The sequence below is a fragment of the Microcaecilia unicolor genome, chromosome 6 (assembly GCF_901765095.1).
Source record: "Microcaecilia unicolor chromosome 6, aMicUni1.1, whole genome shotgun sequence".
Classification (NCBI taxonomy): domain Eukaryota; kingdom Metazoa; phylum Chordata; class Amphibia; order Gymnophiona; family Siphonopidae; genus Microcaecilia; species Microcaecilia unicolor.
Window position 1 is genome coordinate 229,916,542 of NC_044036.1, and position 24,903 is coordinate 229,941,444.

Genomic DNA, 24,903 nt, shown 5'->3' on the forward strand with positions numbered 1-24,903 from the left:
CCAGCTTAACGAGTCAGTTCTGTCAATATTCTTTCCTAAACTTCATGCCTATCCTTGGAAAGCATACTGCACACCTTGGACTGCAAGCAAGCCATTGCCTTCCGTTTGGTGCAGACTAAATTGCATAGACCGTCCACCCAGCTTTGTTTCTTTTGACCCAAACAAGATGGAGGGGGGTAGCCATCAATTAGCTAGTAGACTGCATCTCCTTCACTTATGCCCAGGCCATGTCACAGCTCACAGTGTCGGAGCTATGGCTGTTGATAGCCCAATTTAGGTTGCCTCCATTGAGATTTGCAGAACTGCAATGTAGTCTTCAGTCCACACATTCACATCACACTGCTACCTTGAGTAAGATTCCTGACAGACCAGCTGGTTTAGTCAAAGACCAATGATGACACCTAGATCCCTTTCTTGGTCGGTGACTCCTAACGTGGAACCTTGCATGACATAGGTATAATTCGGGTTCCTCTTTCCCACGTGCATCACTTTGCTCTTGCTCACATTAAACGTAATCTGCCATTTAGACACCCAGTCTCCCAGTAAGGTTCTCTTGTAATTTTTCACAATCCTCCCATGATTTAATGACTTTGAATAACTTTGTGTCATCAGCAAATTTAATTACCTCACTAGTTACTCCCATATCTAAGTCATTTATAAATGTGTTAGAAAGCAGCGGTCCCAGCACAGACCCCTGGGGAACCCTACTAACTACCCTTCTCCATTGAGAATACTGACCATTTAACCCTACTCTCTGTTTTCTATCTTTTAACCAGTTTTTAATCCACAATAGAACACTACCTCCTATCCCATGACTCTCCAATTTCCTCTGGAGTTCTTCATGAGGTACTTTGTCAAACGCCTTCTGAAAATCTAGATACACGATATCAACCGGCTCACCTTTATCCACATGTTTGTTCACCCCTTCAAAGAAATGTAGTAGATTGGTGAGCTTGCGAGGAAGGGGCGGAAACAAACTGTGTCCCCATGTCATTCTCTAAGCAGCAGTATTCTGTAAGTTCCGTAATGTTTTCAACTGAGCCTTAGCAAGTCCCACATATACTCCATTACAGTAGCCTAGATAGAAAATTAAAAATGTAAGAATAAGTCCATGCACAGAGGTCTCAGTATGCAATGACCTCAACCCCTTAGAAACCAGAAAATGAAATAAGAGTGCAGTGTTGAAAATTATCCCCAGATAATGAAAGAGTCAATAGTAGAGACTGAGAAATTAAACATAGGAACAAGGAAACAATAAACAGAACTACTAGCTATCCAACAAGTCACAGGTTTTTTTTTTCATGGTTAAGGCCTAGTCTATTGTCAGCTAGCCATGATACCACCGAGTCAGCACAAGTCTGCAGAGATTGCAGATTTGGAGCACTCCAGTCTACCAGGAAAAAAAAACCACCCAGGATGTTAGATGGTGAATAAGACTAAAAATACTATAATGCCTTTGTGTATCACTCCATGGTGTGTCTGCACCTTGAGTATTGCATTCAGTTCTGGTCACTGTATTCAAAAAAGATATAGCGAAATTAGAAAAGGTTCAAAGAGCAACCAAAATGATAAAGGGGATGGAGCTCTCGTATCAGAAAAGTCTAAAGAGGTTAGGGCTCTTCAGCTTGGAAAAGAGACAAATGAAGGGAGATATGATTGAGGTCTACAAAGTCCTGAGTAGTGTAGAATGAGTAGAAGTAAATCAGTTTTTTTACTTGTTCCATAAGTACAAAGACTAGGGGACACTCAAAGTTACATGGAAATACTTTTCAAACAAATAGGAGGAAATATTTTTTCACTCTACGAATAGTTGCGCTCTGCAACTCTTTTCCAGAGGATTTGGTAACAGCGGTTAGTGTATCTAGGTTTAAAAAAGGTCTGGACAAGTTCCTGGAGGACAGGTCCATAGTCTGCTATTGAGACAGACTTGGGAAGCAACTGCTTGCCCTGGGATTTGTAGTATGGAATGTTGCCACGATTTGGGTTTCTGCCAGATACTTGTGACCTGGCTTGTCCACTGTTTGGAAAACAGGATACTGGGCTAGATGGACCATTGGTCTGACCCATTATGGCTACTCTTATGTTCTTATGTAGATCAAATAAAAATGCTACCACCAATAAAGAACGACAATGTGGACAGAGCAACTCATAGGAGGAGCTGTGCGGAGGAGAGGGAAAAGAGACTACTAACCTCATGGGCTTCAGCCATCTCCGGTTCTCAATCTAATCTCTTCAGTTGGCTCTTTCCTACTTGCTCCCTTCCATCTCCCTGCACTTCAGTTTTTGGGCCGCTTGCATTGTCAGTAAGGTAAGTAAGCGCACTGCCTTTCCTGCAACCAGCTGGCAACGATTCACCAAGGCCAGTTCTGTGGCCTTCCTCCTGCCAAGTGCCGCCCTCTCTACTGTAATTTTGTTTGACGCTAAGCAGGAAGTTGCAGTAGAGATTGTGGGACTTGACAGGAGGAAAGCCATAGAGAGGGCATGTGTGAATCGCTGACACTGCTGGCTGGCTGACTGCAGGAAAGTGTAAGTGGTGTGACACCTGTGGGGAGGAGAGAATTTTTTTCTTTTAACGCATGAACAAGGCTTTTTACCGTTCCCGCAGGGCAGTAAAAAGTCTTGTTCGCAGGATTTTTTTCAGTGTTGCCATTACTGCTGTAACGGTAGGTGTCATTCTCCGAGGACAAGCAGGCTGCTTGTTGTCACTGATGGGTGATGTCCATGGCAGCCCCGAGACCAGAATCTTCCTAGCAACAAAAGCTTGATAGAGCCTTCGATCGCGCGAAGGTACCGCACCGCGCATGCGTGCCTATCAGCTTCCCACCCGTCGCGTGAGAGCCCCCGTCAGTTTTTTCTCTTTCCGCGGTAGAGAGCCCCCGTCAGTTTTTTCTCTTTCCGCGGTAGAGAGTGGTTGTTTTGGCCATCTCTCTCTGTGTGCCATGAAAACCTTCGTTTAGCCGCGAGTTTTTGTGTTTTTTCTTAGTTTCTTTCTATCTCTCTTCTTTTTTAAAAGAAAAAAAAAGGTCCCTTATCTTTCTTTTAGTGTTGGGCCCTCTTTAAGTTTTCTTTTGCCACCGTCGCGGCCCCTTTTGGGCTGCGCGTTCGCGTTTCTCCTTTTTAGTGCCTTTTTTCTTGGCACCATCACGAATTTTGACTTCATCGCCGCTATTTTTCCGTCCATGACATCGAGGATTCCCAGCGGCTTCAAGAAGTGCGGTCGGTGCAGCCGGGCAATCTCAGATACCGATCCCCATTCATGGTGTATCCAGTGCCTTGGGCCCGACCATCGCCCAGACGCGTGTAAGTTGTGTCTTAGCCTTAAAAAGCGGACACAGGCATCGAGACAGGCTCAGCGGGGAACGTCTGTTTGGAGCCTTGCCTGGCATTTCGGCGTCGTGGTCGGCGGCATCTTCACCGGAGATGGCATCGACATCGGGAGAGCAGGTAATACCTGTCCGGAGACCACCGCACGCTGGGAGCAGTGAACCGTCGAGTGGGTCTCCACCTGTCTTGAAGGCTCCTGCTGCAAAGGCCCATCGGGACCAACCACTTTCGGACCCGACCCCGAGGAGGCGTGTGGATTCCACGTCCCCCTCTTCATTCCGTGCATCGAGCGAAGGCTAAGAAGCATCGGTACCGGGAGCTCCGGGGAGTCGAGGGACTCGGCACCCGAGAAGCGTCAACGCCGGGAAGTCCGCTCACCCTCCATCCAAGAGGTGTCAGTGCCCCAGTCTTCAGACAGTCCGGTACCGCCTCCTTCCTCTGCACAGGTTCTGCCTCCGACTCCTGCACCGGCCCCACAGCCTTTTCCGGCAGATACTCTTGACGAGCGCCTCAGAGCCATTCTTCCAGGTCTCCTGGAGGGGCTGTTGCGCCAGTCTGTTCCGGTACCGGGGATGCTTCGGTACCATTGATGGAAGCGGCAGTGAGCTCTGTGCCTGTGGTGCGGTCACCGATGCGGCTTAGGGCTCGGATGCCACCCAGGTCGACTCCCCATCGACATCGCTGGAGGGAGCTTCATCGCCACCGGCCTGGGAGTCGACTTCTCAACGTCGTCATTGAGGACATGGTTCCTCGGAGTCGAGACGGGCCCGGTTTCGGACTGCAGTTCTTGAACTCTTGTCCGACACCGAGGAGGATGCTTCATGGGGAGAAGAGGAGGATCCAAGATATTTCTCTTCTGAGGTCTTCCTTCTGATCCCACTCCTTCACCTGAAAGGAAGCTTTCTCCTCCTTTGTGCGGGAAATGTCTGTGGCTATTCCCTTCCCGGTGGTATCTGAGGATGAGCCCAGGGCCGAGATGTTCGAGGTCCTTGACTATCCTTCACCACCTAAGGAGTCGTCCACTGTTCCTCTGCATAATGTCCTTAAGCAGACATTGCTGAAGAACTGGACCAAAACCATTATCTAATCCCACCATCCCCAAAAAAGCTGAGTCCCAGTATATAGAATCCATGGGGAGCCTGAGTTGATGAAGTCGCAGTTACCTCACGACTCTATGGTTGTGTATTCGGCTCTTAAGAGGGCCAAGAGTTCTAGGGATTTTGCCTCGGCACCCCCGGGACGAGAATCTAGAGCTCAGGACTCTTTTGGGAGGAAGGCCTACCAGTCCTCTATGCTCGTGTCCAAAATTCAGTCTTACCAGCTCTACACGAGCATCCACATGTGGAACAATGTCAAGCAACTGGCGGACATGGTGGACAAGCTCCCTCCGGAGCACGCCAGGCTTTTTCAGGAGGTGGTCAGGCAGCTGAAGGCGTGTCGTAAATTCCTGTACAGGGATGCTTACGACTCTTTTGTTGTTGCATCCAGAGCCGCTGCACAAGGTATAGTGATGCGCAGACTCTCATGGCTGCGTGCCTCTGACCTGGACAATAGAGTCCAGCAGTGGCTTGCAGATGTCCCTTGCCGGGGGGATAATATTTTTGGTGAGAAAGTCAAGCAAGTGGTTGAACAGCTCAACCAGCGGGAAACCGCTATGGACAATCTCTCCCACCGGGCGCCTTCAGCATCTTCCTCATCAGGTAGACGTTTTTTCCGGGGAAGACGGAATGCTCCCTATGCTTACAATAAGCGTAGGTACAATCCACCTTCTCGACAGCCTTCTCAGGCTCAACCCCAGTGCGCTCGTTCTCATCAACAGCGTGCGCCTAGACAGGCCCCCACAGCTTCCCAGCAAAAGCAAGGGATAGGCTTTTGAATGGCTCCAGTTGAGCATAGCCGCCATCAAAGTGTCTGTGCCGGACGATCTGCCAGTCGGTGGGAGGTTAAAATTTTTTCACCAAAGGTGGCCTCTTTTAACCTCCAATCGGTGGGTTCTCCAAATAGTCCGGCTAGGATACTCCCTCAATTTGATCTCCAGACCTCCAAATTGGAGGAGTGGCCTAGTGGTTAGGGTGGTGGACTTTGGTCCTGAGGAACTGAGTTCGATTCCCACTTCAGGCACAGGCAGCTCCTTGTGACTCTGGGCAAGTCACTTAACCCTCCATTGCCCCATGTAAGCCGCATTGAGCCTGCCATGAGTGGGAAAGCGCGGGGTACAAATGTAACAAAAAAAAAATTGTCCACCGGGGGCTCAGTCTTTCAGCTCCCAGCACAGGCAGGTACTTGCAGAGGAACCCTTCGCCCAATGTGGTCGAGCCCGTTCCACCAGGGCAAGAAGGGCTGGGATTCTATTCCAGGTACTTCCTTGTGCAAAAGAAAACGGGGGGGGGGGGGGGGGGGGGGGGATGGATGGGTGGGTCCCATCCTAGACCTAAGGGCCCTGAACAAATATCTGGTCTGAGAAAAGTTTAGGATGCTTTTTCTGGGCACCCTTCTTCCCATGATTCAGAAAAATGACTGGCTATGCTCTCTGGACTTAAAGGATGCTTATACGCACATCCTGATACTGCCAGCTCACAGGCAGTATCTACGATTTTGTCTGGGAACACTGCACTTTCAGTATTGTGTGGTGCCCTTTGGACTCGCGTCTTGGTGTTTACCAAATGCCTGGCGGTAGTTGCAGCATCGCTACGCAGACTGGGAGTGCATGTGTTCCCCTATCTCGATGATTGGCTGGTGAAGAACAGTTCAGAGGCAGGAGCTCTGCAGTCCGTGCAGATGACTATTCAACTCCTGGAGCTACTGGGGTTTGTCATAAATTACCCAAAGTCCCATCTTTTTCCAGTTCAGAAACTAGAATTCATAGGAGCTCTGCTGGATTCACAGACCGCTCATGCCTATCTTCCAGAGGCGAGAGCGGACAACCTTCTGTGTCTCGTTTCGTTGGTCAGAGCGCCTCAGCAGGTCACAGCTCGGCAGATGTTGAGACTACTCGGCCATATGGCCTCCACAGTCCATGTGACTCCCTTGGCCCGTCTTCACATGCGATCAGCTCAATGGACCCTAGCTTCCCAGTGGTTTCAGGCTGCAGGGGATCGAGGATGCAATCCAGCTACCCACCGAGTTTTGCAATTCCCTTCACTGGTGGGCAATTTGATCCAATTTGACTTTGGGACATCCCTTCCAAATTCCTCAGCCGCAAAAAATGCTGACCACGGATGCATCTCTCCTGGGGTGGGGAGCCCATGTAGATGGGCTTCACACTCAAGGAGCTTGGTCCCTCCAGGAATCAGGTCTTCAGATCAATCTCCTGGAGTAAAGGCTTTCAGAGATCGGCTGTCCAATCAAATTATTCAAATTCAGACAGACAATCAGGTTGCCATGTACTACGTCAACAAGCAGGGGGGCACCGGATCTCGCCCCCTGTGTCAGGAAGCCATCCAGATACCTTTGGGCTCACCGTCACGACATGCTTTTCCAAGCCACATATCTGGCAGGCGTAAACAACAGTCTGGCCGACAGGTTGAGCAAGATAATGCAACCTCACGAGTGGTCGCTCAACTCTGGCTTAGTAAGCAAGATTTTCCGAGCGTGGGGCACCCCCTTCGGTGGATCTTTTTGCCACTCAGATCAATCACAAGGTCCCTCAGTTCTGTTCCAGACTTCAGGCCCACGGCAGGCTAGCGTCAGATGCTTTTCTCTTTCATTGGGGGAGAGGCCTCCTGTGTGCATATCCCCCCATACCTCTGGTGGGGAAGACTTTGCTGAAACTTAAGCAAGACTGCGGAACCATGATTCTGATAGCTCCTTTTTTGGCCGCATCAGATCTGGTTCCCTCTTCTTCTGGAGTTGTCCTCCGAAGAACCGTGGAGATTGGAGTGTTTTCCAACGCTCATTACTCAGAACAGGGGGGCGCTTCTGCATCCCAACCTTCAGTCCCTGGCTCTCACGGCCTGGGTGTTGAGGGCATAGAGTCACCTCCTTGGATCTTTCTGAGGGTGTCTCCTGAGTTTTGCTTGCTTCCAGGAAAGATTCCACTAAGAGGAGTTATTCTTTCAAATGGAGGAGGTTTGCCGTCTGGTGTAACAGCAAGGCCCTAGATCCTCGCTCTTGTCTTACACAGACCCTGCTTGAATACCTTCTACACTTGTCAGAGTCTGGTCTAAAGACCAACTCTGTAAGGGTTCACCTTAGTGCAATTAGTGCTTATCATCAACGTGTAGACGGTAAGCCTATCTCTGGACAGCCTTTAGTTGTTCGCTTCATGAGAGGTTTGCTTTTGTCAAAGCCCCCTGTCAAACCTCCGCCAGTGTCATGGGATCTCAGCATTGTTCTCACCCAGCTGATGAAGCCTCCTTTTGAGCAACTGAATTCCTGCCATCTGAAGTATTTGACCTGGAAGGTCATTTTCTTGGTGGCAGTTACTTCAGCTCATAGAATCAGTGAGCTTCAAGCCTTGGTAGCCCCTGCTCCTCATACTAATTTTCATCATAACAGAGTAGTCCTCTGCACTCACCCTAAATTCCTGCCAAAGGTGGTGTCGGAGTTCCATCTGAACCAGTCAATTGTCTTGCGAACATTTTTTTCCCCGTCCTCATACCCGCCCTGCTGAACCCCAGTTGCATACAGTGGACTGCAAGAGAGCATTGGCCTTCTTTGTGGAGCGGACAAGCCCCTTCAGACAGTCCGCCCAGTTGTTTGCTTCTTTCGACCCCAACAGAAGGAGAGTTGCTGTTGGGAACGCACCATTTCAAATTGGTTAGCAGATTGCATTTCCTTCACTTACACCCATGCTGGTGGGCTGACTCTTGAGGGTCATGTCACGGCTCATAGTGTTCGAGCCATGGCAGCGTCAGTGGCCCACTTGAAGTCAGCCACTATAGAAGAGATTTGCAAGGCTGCAACATGGTCTTCAGTCCATACATTCACATCTCACTACTGCCTTCAGCAGGATACCCAACGCGACAGTCGGTTTGGGCAGTCAGTGCTGCAGAATCTGTTTGGGGTTTAGAATCCAACTCCACCCCCCTAGGCCCATTTTTGTTCTGTTCCAGGCTGCACTCCTTGTTATGTCCTCGCCGTTGCGAGGCCCAATTGACCTCTCTTTGTTGTTTTGAGTGAGCCTGGGTGCTAGGGATACCCCATCAGTGAGAACAAGCAGCCTGCTTGTCCTCTGAGAAAATGAAGATATATACCTGTAGCAGGTATTCTCCGAGGACAGCAGGCCACCCGCCTCCCCTTTGGAGTTGTCTTTCCTTCTTTGCTTTGTTATCAAACTGACGGGGCTTTCGTGCACCGGGCGGGAAGCTGATGGCCGCGCATGCGCCGTGCGGGTGCCCTCGCGCGATTGAAGGCTCTAGCATGCTTTTGTTGCTAGGAAGATTCAGGTCTCAGGGCTGCCGTGGACGTCACCCATCAGTGAGAACAATCAGCCTCCTGTCCTTGGAGAATACCTGCTACAGGTATGTATCTTCATTTTCTCTGGTTCTGCTCGCTTTCTCTGTGGCAAATGGCGGTTTGATCATGTTTCCTCCTTTATAAGCAACTGCATGGACTCCCTGTCTCCTACAAAATATCTTTTAAAATTTTGTTTGGCCCATAGGGTTAGGGTTAGGTGCCTAGTTATCTCTGTCTCTGTTTCACTGTACATACCAAATAGATCTTAGATCATTGGATTCTTTATCAGCTGGTACTTCCACCAACCAGGGCACGTCTGGAGTGTACTTGGCATTTTTTTTCATTTTGGCGCCTGTTCTCTGGAGTAGGTTCCCTTCTGGTATTGTGAAGAACTTTCTTTTGAACAGTTTAAGGTGTCTCTTAAAGCATATTTTTTGAGTTGGCCTTTGGCAGCTGATTGCATAGTGTAGGTCAGTAATGGGCAACCTTTTGAGCTTGGTGTGTCAAAATTCGCCAAAAAACCGAGCATAACTCGGGTGGTGTGTCACTTCGAGAAAAAAACCATAATTTCGCGATATTTAAAGTTTAAATAACAAAAATGTATAATTGTAATATATAACTGTATTTAATAAACCAAAAACTAATTATTTAACTTACCTGCTTAGTGACTTCTTTGTTCATCTGTCAGTCGGTTTCTTTTGTTGGTCTTGATATTATTTTACTTGTGTGAGGGGGGGGGGAATTCTTTAACTAATCTGCCTATTAGTGACTTTTTTTTTTGTTGCTGAATTTCATTGGCTAAATCTTCAATTGAAGGTTGGTATTTTGTACACTTCAAGCCCAAGCAAGCGCTACTAACTTCATCTGTCAATCTGTTTCTTTTGTTGGTTTTGATATTATTTAACGCTGAGAATAAGGTTTCACAAAAGTACGTAGAGGGAAAAATTGTGAGTAAAGCCATTGCTATATTTTTCAGGGTGCTAAAAGTGTCTGGTAATCGGTTCCAGGCACTCCAAATTTCCTGTTCGTAGTGGCACTCCTCTTGATTCTCCAAGCGGCACCTTTCCAGATTCTCAAGCTTTGATCTCAAGTTGACAAACACCTGAGCCCAGATGCTGTCTTGAAATTCTACAAGTTGCATCTCCAAATCATCAATTTGCATCCATTGGAAACCATTTAATTCCAAACTACTGTAGACTACTACATCAGGATACTTAATTATTTTCATGGTCTGTTCTAGGCTTCTAAATTGATTAAATCTATCACTGAACTGGTCAAGTAACGAGTCTAAAACATGCTGGTACTTTATATGCAAGGGTTCCATTTCATTTTGTATAGCTGCACTGGCCTTCTCAAAATACTTTGTTACTCGAGGAAAATACTTATAAGTTTTAGTTTCTACATCTCGCTTGAAAATTTTGTTTACTTTCAAAAGCTTTTATGTATCCAAACATAACGTCAATACTTTTGCCAAAACCTTGTAACTTTAAGTTCAGTTCATTAATATGAACAGAGAGATCTGTAAAAAACATCAGGGTGTTGACCCACTTATCATCATTGAGCTGAGGAAAGTTTCCCAGATCCTTATCCTCAAGAAATACTTTAATTTCTTCAAAGTACTCCACAAAGCGCTCAAGAACTTTGCCTCGGCTCAGCCATCTTACATTATTGTACATCAGCAGTCCACTGTAGGTGGAATCAATCTCCAGAAAAAAGTGCAGAAAATTCTCGCTTGTGAAGGGGGCGAGCAGCTATTAAATGAACTATTTTTGTAACAACTGACATTAAGTCGTTTAAGTCGGTGAATCCTGCCTTGGCACATAAAGCCTCCTGATGGATAATACAATGAAAGGCACAATCGGATGTCCAATAGCTTCCGTAAACAATTTGACAAATCCAACTTTTTTCCCCACCATGTTTGGTACCCCGTCTGTCGTCACTGAAACAACTTTAGAGATATCAATGCTTAGGTCACGGAATGTTTGTATAACAACCTTACATATTTCGCTTTCTGATGTACTTGTTGGCACTGATACTAACTTTATCAACTCTTCTCTCATTGTGAGACCATCAGAATATCGACCAATAATGGCCAACTGAGCATGTGATGTGACAGCAGTAGTTTCATCAAGAGAGATCGAAAAATATTTACAATTACTTATGTCTCTCTTTAATTGATGTTGTACGTTTGTGTTCAGTCTCATTATTCGGTCTTTTATGATATTTCTACTGAGTGGTAACTCAGATATTCTCTTAATTATTGCATCTTTATTCTGCATATCGTGAAATAGAACTGGTGCACCTCTTAGGAGAGTTTCTTTAATAAATTCTCCCTCACTGAATGCTTTTCCATGCTGAGCTATGGAGTGAGCAATGCTCAAACTTGCAGATGTTAAATTTGTAGAACCTTTTACAAATTTAAGGATGGAATTAGATTGGCTCTTATAAAAGTGTAGCTGCCTGGAAATGTATTCCTTCCTTTCATCCTCACTTTTTTTCAAGAGCTGGGAATGATTAGTTTCAAAATGTCTATTTATATTCCACGTTCTGCTTACTACCGTTTCAGTACATAGAACGCAAAATGATCTGCCATCTTTTTCTATAATGCCATACATCTTGGTCCATGTCTCTTGAAAGGGTCGGCTACTGCTACTACCACTTCCTTTACTTAACCTTGTTTTTTTATTTTTTGGGTTCTCCATCAGGGGGGCAGTGACAGAAGATAGAATTATAGATAGCCTGTTAGCCCTGCAGGCAATTAGGGGTTAACTAGCCTAACTGACCACCTTATGTAAATTAAGATGGCTGCCGCTATTTCTAATGGCGGGAAACGGCACCCATAGCACATGCCCTCGCCTCTCCCAGCCTCCCCCTCACCTATCTCAGTAATGATGGTCAATTAGAAATCCACAACACCCCAGAACAGTAGATTGGATGATGGTTGCTGTGGTTATGTGGTTGCTGGTAATGACGATCACAGGGCCCCCAGAGATGTGTCCCCCACGGCATTCCGCTGCTCTCTGCTCCGCCGGCCGGAAGTGAGGTCAAAGATCCCCTAACGGCCGTGCAGGAGCCGGGGCAGAGGGAGCAGCAGGGAGGGAACGAGCGGAGGACTCGGATGGAGCCAATAGGAGCGCACACGGCACCCCCCCCCCCCCAGCGGGTAAACATGCACCGGGGGGGGGGGGGAGGTCGCACTGCACCTGGGGGGGGGGGGGGCGCATCGGCGATCCGCCCCGGGTGTCAGCAAGGAACGCCGCTGCTTCTCTGTATGCGGCCACATGCGGCCGCGTGTCACCGAAAATGGCTACGCGTGTCATAGGTTCGCCATCAGGGGTGTAGGTGCTCGGCCATATTGCCTGTTAGTTTTCAGCCCGTTATGTTTTAGACTGTTTACTTTTTATTATGAATTTTTTTTTTGGCATTCCTTATTCTTTTAAATTGTGGCTGTAAACTGATTTGACCTTTATTTAGTAAAGATGCTATATAAAGACCTAATATACATAAACAATGTCCTGCTTGTTCTCCGAGAAAGCAAAGTTACTCACCTGTAGCAGGTGTTCTCTGAAGACAGCAAGACACATTGTCACATATCCTCCCAACTCCCCACACCGGCCCAGTTTCATAACCTTGAGAATGAGGTAAGAAGAGAGCCAGTCATCGCAGAGGGTGAAGGAGAGCAATGGCGGTTACTGCAAATTCTCGATGGGGGGTGATTATTGGGGGATTTGGGTTTGACTAAATTTTACAGGGTTTTTTGGCCCTGAAGTGGGGGGAAGTGGTGATTATTAGAAACAATATATTGTTTAGTGTACTGCTATGTTTACTATGATATACTTAATATTCTTTGGCTGAAATATTTGTAATTATTTTAGATTTTAACCCATGTCCTTGATGCAGGTATAAGCCAAAATGTGGTCACATTGGGCTGTTTCAATAATGTGACTTTTATCATATTGATAAGGAGTTGGTCAGGGGCTAAGCAGCCTCTTTCTTAGGTGATCAAGAGGGAAGGGGGTGAGGGACTTCGTTTCATTTGATGTTAAATTACTGGGCAATTTAATGTTGTGACAACCCTTTATGTAATCATTAGAATAAAAACAGATTTTGAAATGAAAAATACCATATTGATGAGGGTAGTGTTTTGCTGTCCAAACTTTTCTCCTTTGTGCTATTTTGGATTCTGCCTTTTTTTGACATTTTATGGCACACGGAGATTGTTTTTTCTGTGTTTTGAACTTAATTTTCTGTTGCAAGCCAGTCTTTTTTGTAACACATAAAATTGTTTGTATTGGCTAGCTTTAATAGGTAATGTGCTTGTGGTTTTGTGGTGTAAACTAACTTTGTATTTAAATATCTTTATTTTTTTAAGGGAGCAGAGTCTATACTGGCTGGCCATTCAACAACTTCCTACTGATCCCATTGAAGAGCAGTTCCCTGTTCTGAACATCACACGTTATTATAATGCTAATGGAGATGTTGTGGAAGAGGAGGAGAATTCATGTACTTATTATGAATGTCATTATCCTCCGTGCACAATCATAGAAAAACAGGTGTGGCAAATCAAAGGGAAGCAACTGGGGGAGGGGGGTGCATTAAAAGAATGAACCAAATCACTCTTTCCTTACAAAAATACTATACCAGTCCAGACAATGCATTGTCCGTTTACCAGCTGATGGAGTCCGAGGAAGAAAATAGTCCTGAAGTCTCACCCTTAAAGGTATTAGGCAACATAGACACCAGGTCAGGAGCACAGCTCCTAGCCTGTCATCCATCTGTTTGGGAGACGGAGACATGTGGAGAAGGAGACATGTGGAACATTCTAACTGGTTTCATTTGAGCTTTCCCTTTTGGCGTGTTGTACTCCTGAGCCAGTTTTATGCTGGTTCAGTTGGGGGGGGGGGCTTATTTTGCATATAAGGTCCTGTATAATTAAAAATAAAACGCAGCTGTTCAGTAGAGCTGAGGTATATCTCAGAGTCTTTGTGAGATCCCTTCCTTACCCCCCACCCCAGACCACTTATGTGTCCTTTGGAAGTCGGCCTGCATTTGGGTTATTTATTTCAGCTCTCTGGTGGTTATACCTCTGTTCCATATTAAGCACACACAGAGGTTTGTTTCTCTGTGACTCTCTGTAAGCAGCTAGTATTTCTCCGTGACACTCTTATGTGGAAGATTAGCTACTCCTGTTTGTGTGGCATTAGTTTCCTCAGTGTAGCTAGACTGTTCACAAATCTTCCCACTAGAATTCTTTGTCAGCTGGTGTTTCTCAAGTATTTCCTGGCTGTTTCCATATCATCATGCTGATCAATCCATAGACTGGTGGGTTGTGTCCATCTACCAGCAGGTGGAGATAGAGAGCAAAGCTTTTGCCTCCCTATATGTGGTCATGTGCTGCCGGAAACTCCTCAGTATGTTCTCTATCTCAGCAGGTGGTGGTCACACACAGCAGCAGCTCTGGCTAGGTCTCCAAGCCTAATTTTTAGGTTTTGTTGAGTACCTGGGGTTGAAGGCTCTTCTTGAGCAAGTGCAAACCTGCTGGTGCCAGGTCCCTCCTTTTCTCCCCCCTCCCGCTGGCTCCATTGAAAAAAAAAAAAATTTTGGACGTCCTTAAGGGCATTTATTTCAACGTTTATTTCAACGTTTATTGCAGCTACTCACTGGGACACCAGTTCGTTACAGCTCGGAGCGAGAAGCAGGTAATTTTTACCTTTTTGTAGCGGGCAGGGGGTTCCCCGATCGGTCTCCACGTGGCCTATGGCGTCGGAGGGCGAGGGCGCAAAGAATCGCTCCCCGGACCGCTTGTGCGCTTCTAGTGGGGATGCGGGGGTCTTAAAGTCTGATTCGCCCTTGTTGGGTGTCAGTTTGGAGGCCGGTCAGTGTCCCGGTTCTTCCTCCGGTGCGGCGGTTTTTCCTGCCATAAACGCCCATCCCCTGCTGCTCGCCTCCGCCATCCTGGCCGGCCACTCTGCTCGGACGGCTTCTTCTTGGGCCGCCCTTGAGGTGGGAGACGTTAATTCTATGGCCGCCCTTGATTTGGGCGACGGCAAAAAAGCGGCGAGAGTTAAGCGCCATTCTTCCCGCGCGGCTCCTTTGCGGAGTGTTGCGCTGGACGCCATTTTGGATGCGCAGCATGTTTCTCCCCCGCTCTTGCGAGCGCCGGTTGAGGGTGCGTCTAGGGCTGTGGCCCAGGCTGCTGAAGTGCACAGCCTGGGGGGTTTCTCCCCCGAGTTCATTTTGCTGCTGCATCAGGCCTTCCTTATGCAGAACGCTGCCCCGGCTCCCTTGTCCGATAAAGGGGTTGAGGCCCCCGGAAGTAAACGCCCTCTGGTGGATTTCTAGGCCTTAGAGGACTCTGTCTCCTCTGATGTAGATGAGGGCAGCGTATCTGGGTTCTCCCAACGGTCCTTTGAGGATTCCTTGGAGGAGACGGATTCCCGCTCGGATGGAGCGGATGACCCCTCTGCAGTGCGGATTTTTCGCTCAGAGGACTTCCCCAACCTGTTAGTGCAGGCCATGAGCATTTTGAAGATTTCCTCTCCGGAGGACGTCTCTCCCTCAGCCCCTGTTGGCTCCACCATTATGCTGGGGATGAAGCGCCCGCCTAGAACCTTCCACGTGCATGATGCCATGCACACCTTGATTTCGGCTCAATGGGATGTCCCGGAAGCGAGCCTCAAAGTGGCTAGGGCTATGTACCGCCTCTATCCTCTGCCTGAAAGTGAATGGGAGGCCTTTCTTTGGCCTACCGTGGATTCTTTAATCACTGCGGTGACTAAGAAAACGGCGTTGCCGGTGGAAGGTGGCACGGCCCTAATGGACGCCCAAGACAGAAGATTGGAGGCGGCCTTAAGGTTGTCCTTCGAGGCAGCTGCTTTAAGTTTGCAGGCCTCAGTTTGCGGCTCCTATGTGGCCAGGGCGTGCCTGACGATTGTGCAGCGGGCTTCCCCCTCGGATCCTTCCTTGAGGGCTGATTGGCCGGCCCTGGAATCGGGCTTGGCTTATTTGGCAGACTTGCTGTATGATGTCTTGAGAGCCTCGGCTAAAGGTATGGCTCAATCAGTCTCTGCGCGGCGGTGGCTTTGGCTGAAGCATTGGTCTGCTGGCCACGCCTCTAAGTCCCGCCTGGCTAAGTTGCCTTTTAAAGGCAAGCTGCTCTTTGGGGTCGAGCTGGACAAAATTGTGACCGATCTCAGCACGTCTAAGGGCAAGAGGTTACCAGAGGTCAGGGCTCGGGCCAGTGCTCGCCCCGGTATCTCCAGAGGACGGTTTCAGGAAGCCCGTCAGTACCGCCCGGGCAAGTCGGGCTCCTCTGCCCCCTCTTCCTTCAAAAGGAACCTCTCCCCCAAGCAGCATTCCTTTCGCAGAGACCGCCGTCCCGGAGGTGCGCCCTCCGGTCCTCCCCCAGGGTCTCGTACCCAATGACGGGGCCCTGGTCCATGGCCCAGTGCAGATTGGAGGACGCCTGTCCTCGTTTCTGGGCGAGTGGACCAGGATAACTTCAGACGCTTGGGTGCTGGAAGTCATCAGAGACGGCTACAAGCTAGAGTTCTGCCGACCCTTAAGAGACGGGTTTGTACTCTCTCCCTCCAAGTCTCCGGTCAGAGCTGTGGCAGTGCAGCAGACCTTGGACAATCTGATCCGCCTGGGTGCGGTCGTTCCGGTGCCAGAAAATCAGCTTGGCAAGGGACGTTACTCCATTTACTTTGTGGTACCAAAGAAAGGAGGTTCTGTACGGCCTATCCTCGACCTCAAAGGGTCAATCTGGCCTTGAAAGTTCGGCACTTTCGCATGGACTCTCCGCTCTGTTATAGCGGCAGTGAAGGCAGGGGAGTTCCTGGCATCCTTGGACATCAAGGAAGCGTATTTGCATATTCCCATCTGGCCTCCTCATCAACGCTTTCTGCGTTTTGCAGTTCTGGGCCGACACTTCCAGTTCAGAGCCCTCCCGTTCGGGTTGGCTACTGCTCCGCGGACCTTCAAAGTAATGGTGGTCATCGCGGCCTTCCTGCGAAAGGAAGGAGTACAAGTCCATCCTTATCTGGACGACTGGTTGATCCGAGCCCCCTCTTATGCAGAGTGCGGCAAAGCTGTGGACCGGGTGATTGCTCTTTTCAGCTCCCTGGGGTGGATCATCAACTGGGAGAAAATCCAGCTGCGCCTGACTCAGTCCCTGGAGTATCTGGGAGTTCGATTCGACACCCAAGTGGGCAGAGTGTTCCTGCCAGACAATCGGATTGTCAAGCTTCAGGCTCAGGTGGACCAGTTCCTAGTAGCCTCTCCTCTTCGGGCTTGGGACTATGTGCAGCTGTTGGGCTCTATGACGGCCACGATGGAAGTAGTGCCCTGGGCCAGGGCTCATATGAGACCACTACAACACTCTCTGCTGCAGCGCTGGACACCAGTGTCGGAGGATTATGCTGTGCGCCTTCCCTTGGACCCAGCAGTGCGCAAGGCGCTGAGCTGGTGGCTGAAGACAGACAAGTTGTCTGCAGGAATGCCTCTTGTGACCCCGGAGTGGATTGTCGTCACGACGGACGCCTCTTTGTCGGGCTGGGGAGCCCACTGCTTGGGAAGGACAGCGCAGGGGCTCTGGTCTCCTGCAGAGGCAAAGTGGTCTATCAACCTCCTGGAACTCAGAGCCATTCGGTTGGCGCTTTTGGAGTTCCTCCCGGTACTGGCGTTGAAGCCAGTACAGGTCCTGTCGGACAATGCCACGGCTGTGGCCTATGTCAACCGCCAGGGAGGTACCAAGAGCGCCCCTCTAGCCAAGGAGGCCATGAATCTATGCCAGTGGGCGGAAGCGAACCTGGAACAGCTGTCAGCGGCCCACATTGCCGGAGTCATGAATATCAAGGTGGACTTTATCAGTCGCCATACCTTGGATCCCGGAGAGTGGCAGTTATCGGCTCAGGCATTCTTGGACATCACGAAGCGCTGGGGCCAGCCGAGCCTAGATCTGATGGCGTCATCGGCCAATTGCCAAGTGCCGCGCTTTTTCAGCAGAAGACGGGACCCTCGATCTCTGGGAGTAGATGCTCTTCTCCAACAGTGGCCGACACAGGAGCTTCTCTATGTGTTCTCAACCTGGCCCATGTTGGGCAGGGTGCTAGACTGGGTGGCAAAGCATCCGGGCCGGATAATCCTGATGGGTCCGGACTGGCCCAGACGTCCCTGGTATGCGGACTTGATCAGGCTCTCAGTGGACGACCCTCTGAGACTGCCAGTGAAGCAGGGCCTGTTGCATCAGGGTCCCGTGGTGATGGAGGATCCCTCCCCCTTTGGTCTTACGGCCTGGCTATTGAGCGGCAGCGTCTGAGGAAGAAGGGCTTCTCAGACAAGGTCATCGCCACTATGCTGAGAGCGAGGAAGCGCTCTACTTCTACTGCTTACGCCAGGGTTTGGCGTACCTTTGCAGCGTGGTGTGAAGCAGGCTCTCTTTCTCCCTTCACTGCTCCAATCTCTTCAGTGTTGGCGTTCCTGCAAGAAGGTCTGGAGAAAGGCCTGTTGCTCGGTTCCCTTAAAGTCCAGGTAGCGGCTCTGGCTTGCTTCAGGGGCCGCCTGAAGGGTGCTTCCCTGGCTTCGCAGCCAGATGTGGTACGTTTTCTCAAGGGAGTTAATCACCTGCGCCCTCCTTTGCACCCAGTGGTGCCTGCGTGGAATCTCAACCTGGTGCTAAGAGCCTTGCAGAAGCCGCCTTTTGAACCCTTGTCGAGGGCATCTCTGAAAGACGTGACGTTGAAAGCAGTCTTTTTGGTGGCTATCACTTTAGCCAGAAGAGTTTCCGAGCTCCAGGCCCTATCATGTCGAGAGCCTTTTCTGCAGTTCACTGAGGCAGGAGTGTCTATTCGCACAGTGCCTTCCTTCCTGCCCAAGATTGTTTCTCGCTTCCATGTGAATCAGCAGCTCTGTCTCCCATCCTTTCTTAGGGAGGACTACCCAGAGGAGTACTCTGCTCTCAAATATCTAGATGTGAGACGAGTCATCATCAGATACTTGGAAGTGACCAATGATTTCCGGAAGTCGGATCATCTGTTTGTCCTGTTTGCAGGTCCTCGTAAGGGTCTGCAGGCTGCTAAGCCTACAGTGGCAAGATGGGTCAAGGAAGCCATTGCAGCGGCTTATGTGGCCGCGGGGAGGGTGCCGCCTATCCGGCTGAAGGCTCACTCCACTAGAGCTCAGGCGGCCTCGATGGCAGAGGCCGGGTCCGTCTCCTTGGAAGAGATTTGCAAGGCGGCAACTTGGGCATCGGCCCATACCTTCTCCAGGCATTACCGCTTGACTGTGGCTGCTCGGGCGGAGGCCCGGTTTGGAGCTTCAGTGTTGCGGTCAGGGATTTCAATGTCCCGCCCTGGGTGAGTACTGCTTCGGTACATCCCACCAGTCTATGGATTGATCAGCATGATGACATGGAAGGTAAAATTATGTATCATACCTGATAATTTTCTTTCCATTAATCACAGCTGATCAATCCATAGCCCCTCCCAGATATCTGTACTGGTTATATTCTGGTTGCATTTCAGGTTCAAGTTTAGTCTTCAGTTTCTGTTCAGGAGGACTTCGTGTTCAAGTTTTTTCAATTGGATTCTTCAAGAGTTGAGACGAGTTTGTGTTACAGTGAGCTGCTGCATTCCTCTCCCCTCCGTTTTACGGGGCTGGATTGAGACCTAAATTCTGCTGGCACTCCCTCCCGCTTCGTGCGGCTGTAGGGCAGCTTTGTACCCCTCCCGCTTCGGCGGTGTTAGGGTCAGGCAGCTCCTCTTGCGGTTGCAGGATGTCAGATCCCCCCGCATCAGCGGGGTGGTGTCCCTCCCCCGCTCCGCGGGGATGAGCTGGACGGATTCCCCTCCCCCACTTGTGTGGGGATGAGCTGGGTTAATTCCCCTCCCCCGTTTCGGCGGTGGTGAGCTGGGCAGAGTGTCCCTTTGTGGGTGTAATTCTCTAAGTGCTGAGTCCTGCGGATGGAGCTTTGATATCGACATACTGAGGAGTTTCCGGCAGCACATGACCACATATAGGGAGGCAAAAGCTTTGCTCTCTATCTCCACCTGCTGATAGATGGACACAACCCACCAGTCTATGGATTGATCAGCTATGATTAATGGAAAGAAAATTATACGGTATGATACATAATTTTACCTTTATTTACAGTAAGCAAGTCCAGACATTTATTAACTGGCCAAGTTTAAAGTGTCTGCTTTTCATTCTTTTTGACAGCAGCTAGATTAGCTCTCTCTCTCATTTGCCCCTTCTTAGGACACACATTCTTTGGTTTATTGCTGTATGCTGCAATTTGATTTCTAATCTACTACTACTACTTAGCATTTCTATAGCGCTGCTAGGGTTACGCAGCGCTGTACAAGTTTAGCATGGGGAAGGACAGTCCCTGCTCAAGAGAGCTTACAATCTAAAGGTTACAAACTATGTAGTCAGTGTAGGTAACTTAGCTGGCTGAGTAGTACATACAGATTCTACTACTTTTATCCCTGTTTAATTTGAATATCAATTGAGCTAAGTCTGTTCTTTATATGTAGCAGTCAATCATCAATTGCAGTTAACTGTATTAGTTTTGCAAGTTTTTCTAAGAATTAACTGTTTTCTTCAGCCTTTCCCTTTTTTTTTTTTTTTTAAACAATTGCCTGTATTCTTAAAAAAAAAAAAAAAATTCTTCTGAACTGAATTGTTCAACTATGCGTAGAGCTGCCTAGTCAGTTGGATTTTTTTTCACTCTGCTTACATTTCCTATCTGGTCAAAGCTGTACAATTCACCTGTTGGCTGCTTTATACCAAATTTGATGAGAGCAATCTGCTTCAACATGAGTTACTCATCTGGCTTACCAGATTTAGCATGGTAGCATTATTTTTCAGTTAAGGATATAATACAGCCAAAGAAATTTGGTAGCAAGTGATGACTTAGAGTTGGCTCAGTTACACAGTTCTTCCATTCAGCTGTGGTTCACTTCCATATGTAGTGTACAGCTCTTACTATATCTTCCTGGCCTTCAACTAAATCTTCTGGACTTCACAGCCCCTGGGTTGCAAATTGCACCAACCACCTGGATTGTGTACTTACACACACCATTGGGGTTGCTCAGTGACACCAACCACTGGTGTTTCACACCAACTGCACTCACCTGTGTTGAATGCTTAACGCACCCTTCATATTGTACATTGGCAGCATACATCTGTGTCAGTTGGCGGCATCCAATTCTGTTGCATGGTTGCAGCAACAACCTGTATTGCTCTCCTAAAGTGACTGCCGATCCAGCTGTTCTCCAATATCTATCTCCTGTGTGGCTTGTGCTACCACCATAACTATTGTGTAGTTCCAGTAGTCACCTGTTTTTGCATACCTGCAATAACTGGGTAGTTTCCATAATTGTAAAAACGGCTGCCTATTTTCCATGTGTAGAACAACCACCTGCGTCTCACAGTACTAATGTTTCTTCATGTATGTGATGTACAGGGAACTACAGGCTGGTAAGTCTGACTTCAGTTGTATGTTAAATTAATGGAAACACGAGTTTTTGTAATACAGTGGATTAGAGGACCTAAGGCAACATGGTTTCACTAGAGGTCCTGTCAGTCAAATCTGATTAATTTTTGACTGGGTGACCAGAGAGTTGGATCGAGGGAGAGTCTCAGAGGTCTTGTATTTAGATTTTAGCAAAGCCTTTGACATGGTTCCACATAGGCGACTAATAAACTGAGTGCCTTCGGTATGGGCTCTAAAGTAAGTGACTGGGTTAGGAGCTGGTTGAGTGGAAAGCAACAGAGGTTAGTGGTAAATGGAGCTTATTCTGAGGACAAGTGTTATAGGTGGCGGTCCGCAAGGTTTGGTTCTTGGGCTGGTTCTTTTTAACATTTTTGTAAGTGATATTGCTGAAGGTTTGTCTGATAAAGTTTGCCTATTTGTGGATGATACCAAAATCTGCAATAGGGTAGACACCCCTGATAATGGATATCATGAGGAAGGATTTAACGAAGATAGAGGAATAGGAATAGAGCAGGAGGCTCTTAAATAAACTGGATGGGCTGAAGATAGGACCCGAAGTGGTGAACTGGATTAGGAACTGGTTGACGGACAGATGCCAGAGGGTGGTGGTGAATGGAATTCGCTCGGAGGAGGGAAAGGTGAGTAGTGGAGTGCCTCAGGGATCGGTGCTGGGGCCGATTCTGCTCAATATATTTGTGAGTGACATTGCCAAAGAGTTAGAAAGTAAAGTTTGCCTATTTGCGGATGATACTAAGATCTGTAACAGAGTGGACACCCGGGAGGGAGCGGAAAACATGAAAAAGGATCTGAGGAAGCTAGAAGAATGGTCTAAGGTTTGGCAATTAAAATTCAATGCGAAGAAATGCAAAGTGATGCACTTAGGGAATAGAAATCCACGGGAGACGTATGTGTTAGGCGGCGAGAGTCTGATAGGTACGGGCGGAGAGAGGGATCTTGGGGTGATAGTATCTGAGGATTTGAAGGCGACGAAACAGTGTGACAAGGCGGTGGCCATAGCTAGAAGGTTGTTAGGCTGTATAGAGAGAGGTGTGACCAGCAGAAGAAAGGGGGTGTTGATGCCCCTGTAAAAGTCGTTGGTGAGGCCCCACCTGGAGTATTGTGTTCAGTTTTGGAGGCTGTATCTTAAGGATGTAAAAAGAATTGAAGCGGTGCAAAGAAAAGCTACGAGAATGGTATGGGATTTGCGTTACAAAACGTATGAGGAGAGACTTTCTGAACTAAACATGTATACTCTGGAGGAAAGAAGAAGCAGGGGTGATATGATACAAACGTTCAAATATTTGAAAGGTATTAATCCGCAAACGAACCTTTTCCGGAGATGGGAAGGTGGTAGAACGAGAGGACATGAAATGAGATTGAAGGGGGGCAGACTCAAGAAAAATGTTAGGAAGTATTTTTTCACGGAGAGAGTAGTGGATGCTTGGAATGCTCTACCGCGGGAGGTGGTGGAAATGAAGTCTGTAACGGAATTCAAACATGCGTGGGATAAGCATAAAGGAATCCTGTGCAGAAGGAATGGATTCTCAGGAGCTTAGTCAAGATCGGGAGGTGGGGCTGGTGGTTGGGAGGTGGATAGTGCTGGGCAGACTTATACGGTCTGTGCCAGAGCCGGTGGTGGAAGGCAGGGATAGTGGTTGGGAGGCGGGGATAGTGCTGGGCAGACTTATACGGTCTGTGCCGGAGCCGGTGGTTGGGAGGCAGGGATAGTGCTGGGCAGACGTATACGGTCTGTGCCAGAGCCGGTGGTGGGAGGCGGGGATAGTGCTGGGCAGACTTATACAGTCTGTGCCTTGAAGAACACAGGTACAAATCAAAGTAGGGTATACATAAAATTAGCACATATGAGTTATCTTGTTGGGCAGACTGGATGGACCGTGCAGGTCTTTTTCTGCCATCATCTACTATGTTTACTATGTTTAGAGGAATAGTTTGGAATTTGGTAGCTTAGATTTAGTGCTAAAAAATGCAGAATCATGCATTTGGGCTGCAAAAACCTGAAGGAAATGTACAATTAGGGGGTGAAGAGTTTTTGTGCACGAAGGAGGAGCAGGACTTGAGTGTGATCGTATGTGATGATCTTAAGGTGGCAAAATGCGTAGAAAAGGCGACAAAAAAAGCTTAGAAGGATGCTTGGGTGAAAAGCGAGAGAAATGGCCATATTGTGTATAATTCCGGAGACCACACCTTTAAAAAATAAAAACATGGAGTCTGTCTAGAGGGCAGCCACTAAAATAGTCAGTGGTCTTCGTCATAAAGCATATAGGGACAGATTTTAAAGATCTCAGTATGTATACTTTGTAAGAAAGGCGGGAAGGAGATATGATAAACATATTTAAATACTTTTGTGGCATTAATGCACAGGAGGAGAGCCTCTTTAATTTGAAAGGAGACTCTGTAATGAGGGGCATAGGATGAAGTTGAAAGGGGATATACTCAGAAGTAACCTAAGGAAATATTACTTCACGGAAAGGGTGATGAATTCATGGAACAGCTTCCCGTGGAAGTGGTGGAGACTAAAACAGTATCTGAATTCATGAGAGCTTGGGACAAGTACATAGGATCTCTAAGGGGATAGGGAGAGTATATGGCATGGATGAGCAGACTGGATGTGGCCATATGATCTTTGCCTCCATTTTTCTGTTTTTCTGTCTTGTGCTAAAATAGCTGAATTTCTTCTTTACCTTCAGCAGTCACTTGCATGTAGCATTCCGAAGTCGGCCCAGGAACCGGCATTTGCTGTAGCAAATAGAAAAAACTTTCCCAGAGCCTTCTGGCGCACGTGCACGGAATGACTTCCCGCCTTCTGCGCAAGCGCATACCTCAGTTTTCTTTTTTCCACGCCAAGGTGTGACAGATTTATTTCTGTGCTCCTTGAAGTGCCTGGGAAAAGAGCCTACTTTTAGTCTTTTATTTATTTCATTATTTTCTTCAAAACAAAAAAAAAACCCAAAAACTGTCCTTTATTTTTTTCAAAGTTTTTTTTGTCCCCTGATTTGTTTCCTTTCTTTTTCAACGCCGCGCTGTCGGGTTTCTACCCTTTTTTGTGCCCTTTTTCTTAGGCACAATCGAGTCCTTTGATTTCACCGGTGCCGTTTTTCCTTCCATGTCATCAGACACCCAGCGGCTTCAAACGTTGTACTTGGTGCAACTGGACCATCTCAGGTACAGATAACCATTCTTAGTGTATTCAGTGCCTTGGGCCTGACCAGAGCACAGCTCGTTGTTCCTTGTGTCTTCGTATGAAGAAAAGAGCCCAACGCGAGAAACTTTTTGGGGTCCGGTCCTTAGACATCTGCATCCGTACCGAGGTCGGCAGCATCGACATCAAGAGCAGAGGTACACATGGCTGCTGAGAGGCCAAGACACACTGGGAGCAGTGAGGCATTGAGTGGGTCTCCACCCATCTCGAGGCCTTCTGCTGTGCAGGACCCTGGGACCGACCATCGTTGGACCCGACCCCGAGGCGACATGAGGATTCGACGTCAGCACTGAGGAGCTTCGGTGACGGGCATCGAGTGAAGACTAAGAAGCACCGTCACCATTCTCCCTCGACACACTCTACTGGGAACTCCGGGGCATCAAAGGATTTGGCACCCGAGAAGCATCAGCGCCGGGAGGACCGCTCCCCCTCCATACAGGAGGTGCTGATGCGTCAGCCTCCTAGC

The 24,903-nt window shown here is 48.3% G+C and overlaps 1 protein-coding gene across 2 annotated transcripts in view; it reads left to right on the forward strand.

The window, feature by feature from the left end:
- The window catches only part of ZMYND19 (zinc finger MYND-type containing 19), a 422,686-nt gene that overhangs the window by 247,451 nt on the left and 150,332 nt on the right, over positions 1-24,903 (forward strand). Inside the window, exon 5 of one of the 2 annotated variants that reach the window (XM_030206585.1) lies at positions 13,094-13,274. The exons of the other annotated variant lie outside the window; for it this stretch is intronic. Coding sequence (XP_030062445.1) covers positions 13,094-13,274 — 181 coding nt within the window. The remainder of the gene's footprint in view (positions 1-13,093; positions 13,275-24,903) is intronic. 2 annotated transcript variants of the gene reach the window in all.